Source organism: Amblyraja radiata, chromosome 6, assembly GCF_010909765.2.
Source record: "Amblyraja radiata isolate CabotCenter1 chromosome 6, sAmbRad1.1.pri, whole genome shotgun sequence".
NCBI lineage: Eukaryota > Metazoa > Chordata > Chondrichthyes > Rajiformes > Rajidae > Amblyraja > Amblyraja radiata.
In genome coordinates, this window is record NC_045961.1 from 51,592,728 (window position 1) to 51,609,253 (window position 16,526).

Consider the following 16,526-nt stretch of genomic DNA (forward strand, 5'->3'; position numbering starts at 1 on the left):
GCTGCCACTGGGAAGAACGGACCTTTCTTTGATTGCTGCACAGAAGTAGGAGATGTGCTTAATTGGGCAATGTACTGTCAGGAACTGAATGGGTTTTGTTTCTTTGGTTTTTGTCCAATGTTAATGGTTTTTCTGCAAGGGAAAGTTATGGACAATGCTGATGTCATTGCAGCAAAAAGGCAGAGTAATGTCTTTTTATCATTTCTTTTGCATCTGCTTAAACATATTTGGTGCTAATTGTGTGGAAATACATTTGCTGGTTATTAAGTAGGTAGCCATTTTTTCCTAGTTATTTAGGGGTGCTTATTTTACAATATTTGTCTCTTGATCCACAGATGTTTCTATATCAAGCTTTTATCACTTGTAGAGAGTGCCCCTGACTAGATATGATTAGCTTTAATAGTTAAAAAGGAATTATAGGTCACCATATTTTTTGCATAATTAATCCAGCAGCCATTCATTTTAACCAGACAGTGACTTAACAGTTGACAAGATTTACAAGATTTATCCCTAGCTTTTATATTTATGTTCATTGCTAAATTTCTCATTTACAGTATTGGAATGAATGCAATTTAAGATTCAAGATTCAATTTAATTGTCACATGTACCAATTAAGGTACAGTGAAATTTGAGTTACCATACAGCCATACTAAGTAAAAAGCAAAAATACACACAGCAAATAAAATAAAGTTTAACATAAACATCCACCACAGTGGAATCAACATTCCTCACTGTGATGGAAGGCAATAAAGTTCAGTCATCTTCCTCCTTTGATCAGCCGTGGTCGGAGCCTTTGAATGGGGCCGTTGCCGACGGTCCGTTGTTCAAGCCCTCTCGTCTGGATGATCGAAACTCCGGCGTCGGGACGGATCAGAACAGAGCATGGAGCTCCCGAGTCGGTCGCTTCTTACCGGAGACCGCTGCTTCACGGTGTTAAAATCCACAGGCTCTGTGGTCAGAGCTCCAACACTGGCGATCCTCGGCAAAAGATCCCAGGCTCTGTGATGATAATTCTGCGCCATACTCGCGGCTTGAAGCTCCAGGCCGGTCTTCGGGAAAGGCCGCACCAGTCCACGTTGTAGGCTGCAAAGGGGGGAGGGGGGGGGGGGGCGGAGATGCGACATGGAGAAAAATCGCATCTCCGTCGAAGTAGGTGACTAGAAAAAGTTTCTCCCGATCTCCCCCCACCCCCCCAGCACCACCCACATAAAACATACCAAGAGACATTAAAACAAACATTCAAGACATACTTAAAATAATAAAAACGGAGAATGCGGAGAAGGGACAAGACAGACTGCTGGCGAGGCGGCCATTGTGGGCGCCACCCGATGGGGATTACATTTACAAAAACATAATTTAATTCTGTTTTGTGCCATATGCTCTAAGAGTAAGTAGGTTTATTGACTTTGTGTACATAGTTAAGTAATTAGATATAGTAGGTAAATGAAATAAATTTAAAATAATACCATGTCTCCTTGTTAAATAATGTATGTTCTTTTTATCAGGTAGTTTTCTATGTTCACAAGGAAACATGCCATTAGTAAAGAGGAACATTGAACCCAGGCACCTCTGTCATGGTGCTTTGCCTGAAGGAATTAACAATGAACTGGAGTGTGTCACAAACAGCACGCTAGCGGCTATTATTCGTCAGCTCAGCAGTCTCAGTAAGTGTAGAAGCCTGTTCTCTTTTTACATTTGTTGAGTTCAGTATTTTTGATAGTTCACTGTTTGCATTGTACAGATATTTTTGTGTCTCAAACTGTTTATATAAATATTCATATAAACTCATCTAAATCTCAATAACAAATGTTTTTCTAATTTGATTGACAAGTGTCCATGTTATCTGTTTGTAGATTTTTCAACTAAAACAGGAGCAATTAATCTATTATGATAAATAAAGTTATAAGGCGGTTTTGATGAATTGTAGTAATTGCATTTCCCCATGGGAAGTATTGATCACATCAGGTGACAGGCAAAGAAATTCACGTTCCACAATGGTGGGTTTTTTACTTTAATTTCACTCATTGTATAGCCACATGTTGTTATAAAAAAAGAGAAATGTGAAAATTAAAATGATCTGATTTCAAATTCCACTAACAGTAAGATATTTCACGTAAAATATTTGTAGAGATCAACAATGGTAAAAATAGATTTGCCTAGAAATTGTCTTTCACCAGTTGGTGTACTAAATCATTAATGTCTATTTGACTTTTCACAAAATCAATTATAACATTTACAAAGAAGACAGGTAAAACTGTAATAGGATGGCGTATCAACTGAAACTGCTTGGTTTACTCAATTTTGTTCATCCCCCTATGCAGCAATCAGTGAAATGTCTAATTTGTTATTCTAGCTAGACTCTTGTCACATAAAACACACAGTGGCTGCCATGAAGGAGACAGAGGCCACGAGAAAATGAGAGAGTAGCCTTGGATTTACTGAAAGAGACTTGGACATTGGTATCAGTGAGATAAATGCGAGAAGGAAGGACATGTGACCTACTGGAGCCAGCGTAGGAATGGAGGGTTATGGTCTCAGTGCAGGTAATAATAATAATAATAATGGATGGGATTTATATAGCGCCTTTCTAATACTCAAGGCGCTTAAATGGTAGATGGGACTAGGGGAGAATACGTGTTCGGCACGGACTGGAAGGGCCGAGATGGCCTGTTTCCATGCTGTAATTGTTATATGGTTAACCTGGCAGGAGGTGGCTCCAGCTTCGTTCTACAGCTCAGAGAAACCTGTTCCTTGCTGCGAGGCACAGATATGTATCATATTTTTACAAGTTTCATGCCACTGAAAACTGTTGTAGTGAGTGAAAAAGGGATTCCCTAATTGATATGTAAATAGACAATAGGTGCAGGAGTAGGCCATTCGGCCCTTCGAGCCAGCACCGCCATTCAATATGATCATGGCTGATCATCCCCAATCAGTACCCCGTTCCTGCCTTCTCCCCATATCCATTGACTCTGCTATTTTTAAGAGCCCTATCTAGCTCTCTTGAAAGCATCCAGAGAACCTGCTTCCACTGCCCTCTGAGGCAATTGTAGAAATATCTGTGCAGGTGGTCCTGAAAGGGGGAGATGAGGGGTTATGATGTGTTACCTGGGCTTTCTTAACACAGCCATCCTCTGCTTGCCTTCATTGTAGTCTTGCTCCTGTTGCTCTACAGTTTGCACCTCGAATTGTTCAGGTTCTGCAAATGCTTGCTGCATTCACCACAGGTAAAAATCTTCTGGAATATTGAGGGAGTAGAAATCTTGTTAGTGAAATTAATAAGGGAAGCCTTGATAATTTATTGCTTATTAAGGGGAGCCTTGATATTCACTCGAGCATACTCGTGGCAGTCTAGTAATGTTGTAAATCCAAATTCCTGAGATGCCACTTGCTTCTCACCAATATCAAAATCTGTCGCAGTGCCTGGATGACCATTTTGATGGAGTGGTGAGCAGCAAATTAGCTGACATATTAGCTGTGGCTGTTTGGAAAATCCTTTAATGTGGAAATTGATATTTGAAGTAGGCTCATCGGCCCACTGAGTCCATGCTGACCAGCAATCCCTGCACACTAATACTATCCTACACGCACTAAGGACAATTTGCAATTTTACCAAGCCAATTAACCTACAAACCTGTATATCTTCAGAGTGTGCGAGGAAACTTGACCTTCTGGAGAAATCCAATGCAGATTACGGGGAGCACGTACCAACTCCATACAGACAGTACCTGTAGTCGAGATCGAACCGGGCCACCCTACCGATTTTAAATTGCTGTTTTTTTCCCTTTTTCCTTCCGCCCACAATATTTAATATGTAAAAGAATATGTGATTCTGTTCCATTCTGTTTGTAGTTTGTTTGGTTGTTTGTTTGTTTGTCTTTTTGCACAAAGTCCGCGAGCATTGCCACTTTTCATTTTATTGCACATCTCGTATGTGTATGCGACGAATAAACTTGACTTGACTTGACACCACCATGTCGCCCTTAAAGATCCTGAAGCAATTCACATTTCCATGTGATGACAGGTTTGTAAATCGGACCCTGTTAATACATTCCTCTTCCGAGCAGTATGATTAGGATATGGCATCTCTGAAGATTGGAAGTTGTCACTTCACAGATGGACATGCCTTGCTTCCGCCTCCAGGTCCTGACCAACCTGTATGAATGGTCATTGCCACGCTGATGTCTCCAGTGCAATGTTGTCACAGCAATGGTACCACTGAGATTCTTGTTGCATGAATTTGCCAGGAATAAAATTGTGTGGAAAACAGCCCTGTGAGCCTTAGAAAATGTTTGAATAGCCTGCACAGCTTTCTGCAGCTGTATAGTTATGCTTCTCAATGTCAGTGAAGAATCCCATTAAATGTATGTAAATGCAGTAGAGGGCCTAGATGTATTCCCAGTTGTGCTGTAACTGTTCAAGAGGTTGTGGGTTGTACATAAAAGCTTTCATTTAAGCTGGCAAGGGAGGAAATGTCTGCTGGCTAATTATTGACATTGTTAAATGCGCACCTGACGCTGGAAAAATGTTATGCATTTAAGGTAATTGGTGCATGGAACTGATTGCTGGCACAGTTTAACCCAAGTCAAATCTCTTTCATGCCAAATTGCCTTAATGTATCGAAATTCTAGGTTAATATCTTGTAACATTCCTTAAGATGATTGATAAATATATACACTATTGTAATTTAGAGTTGTTTCTAATGGTTTATTCATGTGGACATTATTGTTATTCTTGCATCTAAAGAGAACTACATTCGATAATGTTGCTGTTCCTTAATATTTCCAAATCCATAGAAAATTGTAAAAGTTTTTTTTTTTTCTTTTTTTCTTTTTTTTTTCTTCTTTTTTTTAAAAATTTTTTTTTTAAATTAGAAGTACGGTAAATTACAATACTACACAACACATATGTCTTAATACATTTTTTGTACCGCTTCATTTTTTGAGCTTTAAGAAAAAGATAGAAGTAAAGAAAGTGCGCAAGAGTCGGGAAGGTGCAAGAGAGTGTTGAGAAAAGAAAGCCCCTTAGAAAAGAAGTTAGAGAAGGAAGTAAAGAAAGAAAGAAGACCCTAGAAAAGAAGGAAAAAGAAAGGAGAAACAATCGCTCTATTATAACATTAAACTCCGCAGAAAGGGGACTACCAACCAAGTCTGTTTTTGTTATTTTGTTGTTTTGTTTTTTTTGGGGTTTTTTACACCCCGTTACCAGACCCTGGCACCTTTTATTTATTTATTTATTTATTTATTTTTAACTACTATTGCACCTTATGCTTATAATAGTTCCAAAAACGTAGACCACGTCTTTTGGAAATGGTCTGCTTTGCCTGCTAAGAGGAATCTCATCTCTTCCAGATGTAGTGTTTCAAACGTATTTGATATCCACATTTTTATTGTTGGTGTAGGCGCATTTTTCCAGAATTTAAGTATGAGCTTTTTTCCCATTATTAGCCCGTAATTGAGTAAATTCTTCTGAAACACGTTTAGTTCAGGGTTACCTTCCGATATTCCAAAAATAATCCATTCTGGTTTTGGTACCAGTTTTATTTTAATTAATTTTGTAAAGATGTCAAATATTTCATTCCAGAATTTTTGTATTTTTGTACAAAAAACGAAAGAATGCGCTATGGTAGCTTCTTGACACAGACATTTATCACAGATGGGTGAGACATTAGGGAAGAGTTTATTTATTTTAGTTTTTGAATAATATAGTCTATGTAATGTTTTGAATTGGATGAGAGTATGTCGTACGTTCATCGAACATTTATGCACCTGTGTAAGTGATTATCCCAGCTCTCTTTTGAAATTTTTATAGCTAATTCTTGTTCCCAGTCTCTTCTAATTCCATCAGTTGTGGGTATTTCTATGTTTAAGATGATGTTATATAAGTACGATATTAGATTAGCTGATTCCGCCTTTGTCTTCATTGCTTCATCCAGTAAGTCTGTAGGCATATTATGATAGTCTTTTGTGTATTTTTTCAAATAATCACGAATTTGAAGATATTTAAAATATTGATTATTTTTCAAATTATATTTCAGTTGTAGTTGTTGAAATTATAGTAATTTTCCCAATTCATACAGATCTCCGAGCATTTTGATTCCCATTCTTTCCCATTGTATAAATGATTTGTCTATAATTGATGGTTTAAACGATGGATTTAAAGTTTAAACTATTGGTATTAAAAGAGATAGGTTTCTTAATTTTAGGTTCTGTTTTATTTGTTTCCATGTTCTAATTGTGCTATGCATAATTGGATTTTTATTATAATTTTTGTTATTCAGTTGTATTGGTGAGAGGAGAGTCGCTCCTATATTACACGGAGAGCAGTCCTCTTTTTCCATTACAATCCAGTCCACCTGCTGGGCAGAATTGTCCAGCAGGTGAATCATATTTTTAATATTTACTGCCCAATTATAATACATAAAGTTGGTGAGCGCTAGACCACCCAACTCTTTTCGTTTATTAAGGTGTGCTCTTTGTATTCTATGGGATTTATAATTGTAAATGGAAAAGATCAACTACAATAGATATTTTTTAAGATGCTCCAATTGAGTATTTTATTTATTGGAATAATGCTGGTTATTTGAGCATACAACAATACTTTTTTTCAAATAGTAGAAAATCTATTTATGTACTCGTAACTGTTTCACGTCGGGAAGCTTTATAATTTTTAACTTTGAATTCTTACTGCCTCCACTCCACATGTTGTTTACAAATACTTCTAACCTGTCATTGATAGACGGTATATGAACGTACTGATTAACAGCAGTAGGGCTCTTTGCTCATCAAGCTTGCTCCACCGCACAATCGAATCATGGCTGATCTGATTGAGTTCTTTGGTTCTGTCTTCACTAAGGAAGACACAGACAATCTCCCAGAGATACTAGGGGACCCAAGATCTAGTGGGGGAGAGGAACTGAAGGGAATCCACATTAGGTAAACTGTTGGGACTGAAGGCAGATAAATCCCCAGGGCCTGATGGTCTGCATCCCAGAGTACTCAAGGAGGTGGCCCTAGAAATCGTGGATGCATTGGTGATCATTTTCCAATGCTCTCTTGACTCTGGATCAGTTCCTGTGGACTGGACGGTAGCCAATGTAACCCCACTTTTTAAGAAAGGCGGGAGAGCGAAAACGGGGAATGATAAAGATGAAATACTCTGTCCACTTCCACTATGCCAGGATGCATTGTAGTTTTGTATGTTTCAGTCAGGATGGAAATGTCAAGTTATTAGAAGTCGAAGCTTTAAGGTGAAGAGGGGTAAAGTTTAAAGGAGATTTGTGAGCCATGTTTTTTACAATGTTAGGTGCCTGGAATACATTGCTAGGGAGGTGGTAGAACCAAATACAATAGCAACATTAAGGAGGCATTTAGATTGGGTTTGGAGATTAGATTGAATTGGCATCATAGTTGGTGCAGAAGAGCCTGTTCTCGTGCTGTACTCTTGTATGTTTTATGTTCTGTGATCTTCACAATGAAGATCAGAAATAAATTGGCTCCAACAGTTTATTAAAAATTTGAATTTTGGAGTTTAATTTCTGGGCCTTATTGAAGGATGTCCTGCAATGTAATTAATGACACTGTCGATCTAACTGTGGTTGCTTGATGACTCTATTATTAGGACTTCATACAGAATTCTAAATTGAAATCCGCAAAACTAATCATAGTAATAAAAGTCTTTAAATGGAACTACTTGTTTTTAAAGATAGTTTCATAATTCATAGCTTTATATATATCTAAAAGGAACAGAAAGTGTTTGGGGATGTTTATTGAAATTTGTACAGAACCTACATGCTTGGTTTACCACAGCAGTGTATTGCCTGTGTGAAGCTGTTGGTTGTTTTTGAGGAAAATAAATTGCTTTGGGCGATTTAGAATTGTGTTTTTTTTTTTGCCATGGGCCTGATTTAGTCTTTCAGGCAAAGCTTTGCCACTGAACTGTGGCTTAGAAATGTGGATGTGAGGTGCTAATTTATTTTCTGGGCTATGTAAATAAAAATCTTTTTTGGAGTAGAATGATTCTTATGATTTTCTAGGTTGAATATGACATGTGTGGAAATGTTGCAAGACATATCCTTTGGAGGTAGAAGGAATGACACTTCATTACTAGATTTTCCAGGTTGGAGAGCAGGAGTTGGACAAGGGCATCAAGTCTGTGTACCGTGAAGAGTTTATCTTGAGGCAGGCACTGCTCCCTCTCCCTTTTCCTTTTGTTGCTGTCCCACCCATGGGATGGATAGAAAAACCTTCAGGCTGAAGGGCCAAGTCTGGAGAGCTGGGGTAATCCACAATTCTGTGAAACAACGTACAATGCATTCCCTCATCCCTTAGATAAAGCTGTCTTGCTGTTAAAACCAAACTTATTTTCTAGGGACTGGCCAAAACGAAGCAAGAGGGAGCAGTCCCAGATGCTTCATTCATTCTAGCAATGCAGCCTTTGATTGCACCAGGGGAATTTGATTAATGTGGTTCTATGGCACATTGGTTGTTGACACGCACATAGAACTAAAGACTTCTGTGAAGACATCAGATGAGGATAAAAATTGAGCAGATTATGAATGAAAGATAAGAATACAGACCAATATAGCTTTGAAAGAGTGAATTGCTACTGAAGGCTAAGGTCACCATGCATTGGTACATAGTTTCTGATTGTGGATTTCCCAATGCAGCAAGAGTAACGAACTGAGAAATGGAAAATTATGGGATTGTATTTATGCAGGGGGCCCTTCATGAGAACTGTTCGAAGATTGTGGCAGCGAATCCACATCCTGTCACACCATATCATAGTATGTTAGAGTTTAGGGCACCCATTTCATTAGCGTTTCCTTTAACAGGAACATATCAATATAATAAATTGCAAAGAAAAACAAAATTGCTGGAAATTTGAATCAAAAACAGACATGTTAGAAACACTCGGGAAGACAGGCAACATCTGGCCCTTTGGCCCACATGCATTCTTCTATACAAATTCTGCCCTTAATTCCACAGTATCCTCGCATTCCTATCAACTCACCTGCACACGAAGGCCACTTTAATTAGCCTACCAACATGCTCATTTTTGGTTTGGGATGAAACTGGAGCATCCTGAGGAAACTCACCTGGTCGCAGGAGAACTTGTACACACCACACAGAGGTCTGCATGTCAGGCTTGAAATCAGTGGATGTGCGAGGCAGTAGCTCCAATGATTGTGCCACTGTGCTGTTCTTGACGTAAACTTGGAATTGTACATCAAAAAAAGTGACCTTTTGATTTTTGACTCTTATATATTGAGAAGGAAACTACCGGGTAATTACATTTAAATTCTTTAAGCAGGACCGCTACACTGCTTCATATTCCCCAAGGTCCCTGAGCCTGGAACGGATCCCTGAAGCTACTCTCCCAATGATCCAGATTCTAGTAATTTCCAAGGTTCAATGTTCTAGGAATCCCCTTCTCTTTTGCTGTTCCTGGAAATCCCAAGTCAGAAGTCAAGATTCCCTGTCCAATAGTACTAGCACCACCGTACCCTATATCTGCCTTTACTCGGACACAAGAAAAAGTCGGTTTATCAAAGGCCTTAGCAATGTACATCGGGAAACAGTGTGAGCAAGCTCAGACTGCATCAACAAGCCAAAGTAACTGTACAATTTTATACCCTCATGACACTATGGTTACGTGGAGTTGAAATAAACTACCATTAATCAATGTCTATGTAACCTTTCATCTTTGTCTTTCCCCAGAGTTAACTTTCATTTTACGTTTCTTGTTTTGAAAATCCTTCCATATATCTAACGTGTTAATATCATAAATGTCAAGATTCTACTCGTAAAAGAGGTCATTTGTTAACCTTTGGGAAACTTGTCTGCTAAACACAGTGACAAAAAGCAGCAGTAATGCAATAGTGCAACAAATAAGAACCTAAACAGAACTACGAAGGACTATCCTCATCCTATAGATAAGAAAGCCAGCTTCTCAGCAGAATGTTTCATTTAGCTATTTTAACTACATTCTATCATTTTCCTGTCATGCTCCCCAGTATGTGAGCTCCATGGTTAACCAAACTATAACATCTTCCTTATAATTCTCAAAATTCCTGACAATACTTGTCTATGTGTGTAGTTTCTTTCTTTTTTAAATGCTATCACTGTCTTCTATTACAAGCAGACTATTTCCAGTTGTTAGGTTAAGAATGAGGAAATGTACAGAATGCAATAGTTTTAGATCAAGGGGTTGTAGAAATTTTACATAGTCTTTGGAAGAGGTTGAATTGGAATATCTGATGTGTAATACTATGATTTATCATTTATTGCTGATCTCAGAGTTAAAAAAATATCCAATAATTTTCTATGTGTATTGAAAGTCAAGATTAGATTGGTGAATGAAAGAAGATGAATAAGTACATGGGGGGGGGGGGGATATATTTTTATGACTGGAACTAGTCATACCAATCTTTTTAATGCATATAATTCTGATGCTCTGACAGGCCTGTTATATATTTGCATTTCAATAAGAATAAAAGTTGAAGTTGCAGAAAGGATGCTAAGAGGGGAGAAGATGTGTAGCACACAAGGTAGACACAAAATGCTGGAGTAACTCAGCAGGTGAGGCAGCATCTCTGGAGAAAAGGAATGGGCGACATATCTCGAACGGAAACGTCATCCATTACTTTTCTCCAGAGATGCTGCCTCACCCGCTGAGTTACTCCAGCATTTTGTGCCTACCTTCGATTTTCTCTTGCACATGAGTAGCATTTGGGGTTAGATACTTTAATGGAAGAATGAAAGGTGGAGAGTTCGGAGAAACAACATTTGGAGGGGGTAAGAGGCAGTTAAAAATTTTTTTTAAAGGTAGAAACTATGTAGTTCAGGCAGAAATCTGAGCTAATGGGCCCAAGACCAATGCTTGGAATAGTGTGAGGGAGTAGGAACATTAAATTAAAGGCGCAGGTTTGGGGAAAGGTCCTTTCAATTTTAATCATAGGCCTTCTCAAAAATCACTAGACTCTCAAAGATTTAAATTTACATAAATTGTTGCTACTGTTAATGGAAGCAATTTGTGTTTGTTTGAATCATGTTGCATTTATTATGCTCCGTAGGTACTGTAGTAGCCATTTAGCTTAACTCGCTATGTTATAACTATAACCAATTACCTTTAAATTTTATCTGCCTGTAATGATGTTGGTGGGGTTTATACGTAGTCTGAGGTGTGTTTGCGGCTGGGATTCTCGCGCAGACTCGCTAGTAGTTTTAGTTTAGTTTGAAGAAGCATGGGGGAGAGGTCAAAGCTTTCGATCTTGCATGAGTTTGACCATAAGTAAGATCAAAATGTACTTGTACAACAAGAAGTTCGCATGAATATCTTACTGTTTTTACTACTACAATAAAAAAACTATTAATCAAGAGTGTGTTTGGAAGATTTATCTTTCGACGACATTGAATGTCTCGTGGAGAGCTCGTGAGTGCGCTTCGATTATCTCCTGATCTTCAATCGGTCTTCAATCATAGTGACTAAAGGAAAGATTCCTTGAAACAATATAAAAATCTGTCACTACACTAGAGTCGAAAGCTACCTTACTATCAGGAGGTAGAAGATTGGTCCCATAGAAGAGGGACAGAAGATTGGGCTGGATCTCTGAGAGATTACTGCCAGTAGAACTGGTTCCGTAGAAGTGGAACTGAAGACTGGTTCCGTAGAAGAGGAACTGAAGAAGCTAGATCTCTGGCAGAGATTGGTTTTAGAGCCTACCTGCCGGTAGGTTAATGGACAGTCACGCAACTTAAATGAAGATTGAAAACTTCGCTGATCGAAGGTGCGAATAGAACAGCTATTGTATTATGCTGTAAATTTGAAAGCTGGAATGCTTGAATTAAAACAGCTTCTTAACAAGATGCTGTGGAAGGTTTAACTGTTTCGTTGCATTTATAGTAAAATTACAGGCTCTGATAAAGACTCTAGAGATGTATTAGAAGCCAGTTCTGCTAAGTTTTGGAAGGCAGCCAAGAAGTGAGTAAAACTGGACTACCAGTTGCTTGACTTAGTATGTTTTGAAGTTGAGATAAGACACATTCTTTCTGAACTGAAGTCGCTTCTATACTTTGAAATTAATTGGATATTTTCTGAAAGTCCAGTTTTGTTTTGGATTCTTTCGGGTGTTTATGGAACATGGCCCAGAGTGTTTATCAATAATGACAGAAGCGAACTAATTGCCCAATTAGCAGATTTGGCAGTCTGCCAAGACCTGTTTAATTCATGGAGCCCGAAGTAGCAGGTAAGCTAGGCGAAGGAGTCCCACCAGAGGGAGCCATGGAATCTTCAACAAGTAAGCCAGGTGAAAAAGAGCTGGAACAGAGATGATCTAGCCAATGAACAAAGAAGCCCACCGAAAAAGCCCGAGTTGCGTTTCTGGAGAAATGCCAGAAGGCTAGAAACAAGCTATGGAAGCAGGTTATCGATTTCATAGAGATTCAGGATGAACTCATGCGCCTTGAAGAGAATGCTGAAAAAGTAAAATCTAATCATGGGCGACTTGAGTTTGCACAAAACCACAACTTATTACTGAGCCTATCACTGCCTGATGAGGAAAGCAAAGAGCGAAATCAGCAGTGTCAAAAAGCGATTGAATAAATTAACGGCGTCGTTGACAATGTGGAGAAATGGTTAGCTGAAGTTGATAAAAGGACGGCGGATGCTGCAGCAGGATGTTTTTGATATATTAAATTGGAAAATAAGAAAAAATAATTAACTCTCCCAAAGATCGCTACTACCATAGGATACCTCATTGGGTGTTTGAAAAGCATTAGAGGTTTGGAGCCTCCGTGATTTAACTTACGGACGTACCGACCCCGATAACCGTCGTTGTGACAATGGACATCAAGCACAACGACCGTTACGGGATCTTTACTATACTGTATTACCTTTATGTTACTGTATTTTTCTCCTGGTATTGATGAACATATTTCCCTAGATCTTTATCAAAACATATGTATGAGGGGCCATATGAAGTTTATGAATTAAATATTCATGACTAAATGTGGCAGAATTTTTAATATCACACTTTTGGTGTCCAAAATTGTGGGAAAATTATGAAAATTTGTCTGTTATGAAAGTACAAGATTCCCTCTAACAATTAATTTGCATATTACTGTTCCTTGTTCCAATTGTGTGTGATGCAGTGGTTAAACTGTTGCTCTTTTTTTTCTTTTTCGTGATAGTAATATATTGAAGATTGATGTTTTTGTACTCAAACCATAAATACAGTTTTTTTTCAAAAGGATTCGGCATTATTTGTATGTTTTTTTGCATCATAGATTTCCCTTTTTTCTTAAACCTGTTCTATACCTTAAACTTATTCAGGCAAGCATGCAGAAGACATATTTGGTGAACTGTTTAATGAAGCCAACAACTTCCACATCCGAGCAAACTGTCTTCAAGATAGAATTGATCGTTTGGCGGTTAAAGTTACTCAATTGGACTCTACCGTAGAGGAAGGTAAATAATTCCTCTCTGTGCTAATGTGATGATTATTGAGTTACGTGAAGAATTGATATCTTTTCCATTAGTTTACTAGACTATAGATATGTAACAATGCTTATTTTTTCGACATTTACTATTAAAAGTCCAAGGTTACAATACTCAGATTCTTGCAAATTAATTATGCATATTTTGCATATGTTTTTATTTACTTGCCCTCTGGTACCAGGAAATAGTGAGCTAATCTATCCATATCTTTCTCAAAGATTATATTTCTCTGTTAAAAGGAAACATTGAATATAAATGTACTCATTTTTAGAATTATAAGTAGATGTGAATTTAATAGTAAAACAATTAAGTGAACCCACCTCTATATGTTTTGAAAAGGCAGAAACACGGTCCATTTTCAAAAAAATAAATCATTAATGAGTCAAGAACTTACCAAATGATTCATGAAGCTTATGATTTTTGTTCCAGGTTCCTCCTTGTGTCTATTCCACAATGTATAGAGGGCCTGAACATAAGCAGTAGTGTCTCATCACTTGCCACTTCCAAGACCTTTGTCTTGGAATGGGCCATGCAGTTCACAAGCCATTCCTTCAGTAACAGGTCTTCAAAGTGTCTGAGGCTGCTTTTCATAACTCAAAAGGGACCTTTCTGAGCCCAGAAATGGGAACCTGATGTGGTCGGCCCCTTGTAAGTAATTTACTTAGCTTTCCTTTGTGACCTGCACAACCAAAAAGCTTGTGATCCATACCTACCTATATACTCCTTGCCTCCCCTCCCCACAGATCATGCTTCCTTATTCCCAGCAGTCACCCAATCCTCCACCATCATTCCTCGATCAGTGATCACAACACCAACATCGGAGTCTCTTGTTCCCACAACCTCCCCTCAGGAATCTAGTTTAATAGGTTGCAGAATCCACCATTAATCATTTCTAAATATTTATGCATTAGTACAATTTATAAAACATTTCAGGAGCAGTTGAAAACTATCTGTAATCTTTTATATATTATAAATACAGTTATAAAATACAAAAGCAAGGATATTTGTGATAAATCTTTAAACAAATTAAATTCCAACTGGTATTATGAATTGTTTAATTCTGGTAATAATGCTTAAGGATGAAACTGGGACCGTGAATTATGAGAATGATAACAGTTATTAGTATCAAGTTAAAACATCAGGGAAACCGGGGTGATTCTTAGAATAGAAAAGATTAAGGGGAGATTGGGACTGGGTGCGGAGTGAATTCAAAATAATGAAGGATTTGGATAGAGTATTAAAGAGTAAACTATTTCCAGGTCAATAATCAAGGATTTTTTTTTTTTTAAAGCAAAAGCTCTTCTTGTGTCACAATAGTTTGATTCTATGCAGAATCTATAAGCATACATACAAACATTGAAATTATAAATAAGTACAGACCATTTCATCCCTTGAACCTGCTTCACCATTCAGTATGATTATCATAACTTGATTTCTTCTTAACTGGTAAGATTTCGAGAATTGCTTATCAAGAATCTAACAATTTCTGCCTTAAATATATAGAAAGCCTCTGCTTCCACAGACTGAGGAAGAGATTTCAAAACATACGATTCTCTCAGAAAAAAAATTTGCCTTGACATTGTATTATATGGGAACTGCTTATTCTTAAACAGTCGCCCCAAGTTTTAGATTCTTCCACAAGAGGGAACATCTTCTCCATGATCCTATTGTCGGGCACCCACAGGACCTTATTTGTTTCATCTAATAATAGATTTTGGCATACATCCTGTTATTATCTGGTATTGTTCTCAATTGTACTGAATACAGCCCCAGCCTATCCAACAGTTTCCTATAAGAAATCTGACATATTCATTCTACCAGTCCAGTAAACCTTCCTTGAATGCTTTTGAATGAATTTATTACATTCCTTAAATAGGTACAATACTCAACACAAAATGATCTTGATAGTCAATGTCATTTGAATCGTCTCATCCGTGCCCGCTATATAACTGAAACATAACGTTACCTATTTTTGTATTATTTTCCACTGCAATTTATGCTAACATTCTTAGCTTTCCCAATAAGCGAGTTCAGTATTCCGACTGCGCATGCCCAGGTCAAAGGTCACTATGCATAAACGGCCCTGGAAAGCAGTGGACCTTCATTTCTTCTGTTTTTTCCAGCGTTGATTCTTCTAGGTAAGAAAATATTGCTTTTAAATTATGAAATAGTTGTATTTATTGTTCCTTTGTTAAAAGCTGAGATTATTTTGTCGTTTTATACTTTGGTGAGCGAGCGAGATCGTGCTCGTCCGTGGTCAGTGTCGGGCCCGGGTCTGTTGAGTTGCTGCTGGGTCGTCCCTGTCCCCGGTGTCTCGTCCCTGTCTGGGAGCGGCTGGAGGTGGCCGGAGGTGTCGGGCTGGGCCGGGCTTGCAGCCGGCGTGGGGGAGAGGCTGAGGTGCTGCAACACTTTGTGTGTATGGCAGGTGCTCGGCTTTCGCCGGAGCCGGGGGATTGGCCGCTGGCGGTCCCCGGCCCGTCGGGGAGCGGGGTTGGGCTGGAGTTGGCGCTTCTTCTCAGCGCTGGCTGTGGGCCTGGGTCGTTGTTGTCGTTGGTCCGGGGCTGTCGGTTGGCCTGGCAGGAGTTGAGCTGGGATTGGTGCTTCTTCTCCACGCTGGCTGTGACCGACAACACCAGCGGCCCCCAGGCCCACAGCCAGCCAGGAGAAGAAGCGCCATGTTATACGTTTGAAACATAAGATTATTAAGGGTTTGGACATGCTAGAGGCAGGGAACATGTTCCCGATGTTGGGGGAGTCCAGAACCAGGAGCCACAGTTTAAGAATAAGGGGTAAGCCATTTAGAACGGAGACGAGGAAACACTTTTTCATACAGAGAGTTGTGAGTCTGGAATTCTCTGCCTCAGACGGCGGTGGAGGCCGGTTCTCTGGATACTTTCAAGAGAGAGCTAGATAGGGCTCTTAAAGATAGCGGAGTCGGGGGATATGGGGAGAAAACAGGAACTGGTTACTGATTGGGGATGATCAGCCATGATCACATTACTGGCTCGAAGGGTCGAATGGCCTACACC

The 16,526-nt window shown here is 38.8% G+C and overlaps 1 protein-coding gene across 3 annotated transcripts in view; it reads left to right on the forward strand.

Moving 5' to 3' along the window:
• The window catches only part of wasf3 (WASP family member 3), a 59,091-nt gene that overhangs the window by 10,652 nt on the left and 31,913 nt on the right, over positions 1-16,526 (forward strand). For 2 of the 3 annotated variants that reach the window (XM_033022812.1, XM_033022814.1), the window contains exons 2-3: positions 1,506-1,664; positions 13,333-13,467. In XM_033022812.1, the coding sequence (XP_032878703.1) occupies positions 1,532-1,664; positions 13,333-13,467 (268 nt within the window). In that variant the 5' untranslated portion in view covers positions 1,506-1,531. Of the gene's footprint in view, positions 1-1,502; positions 1,665-13,332; positions 13,468-16,526 lie in introns of all 3 variants that reach the window. The other variant, XM_033022813.1, reaches the window with a different exon arrangement.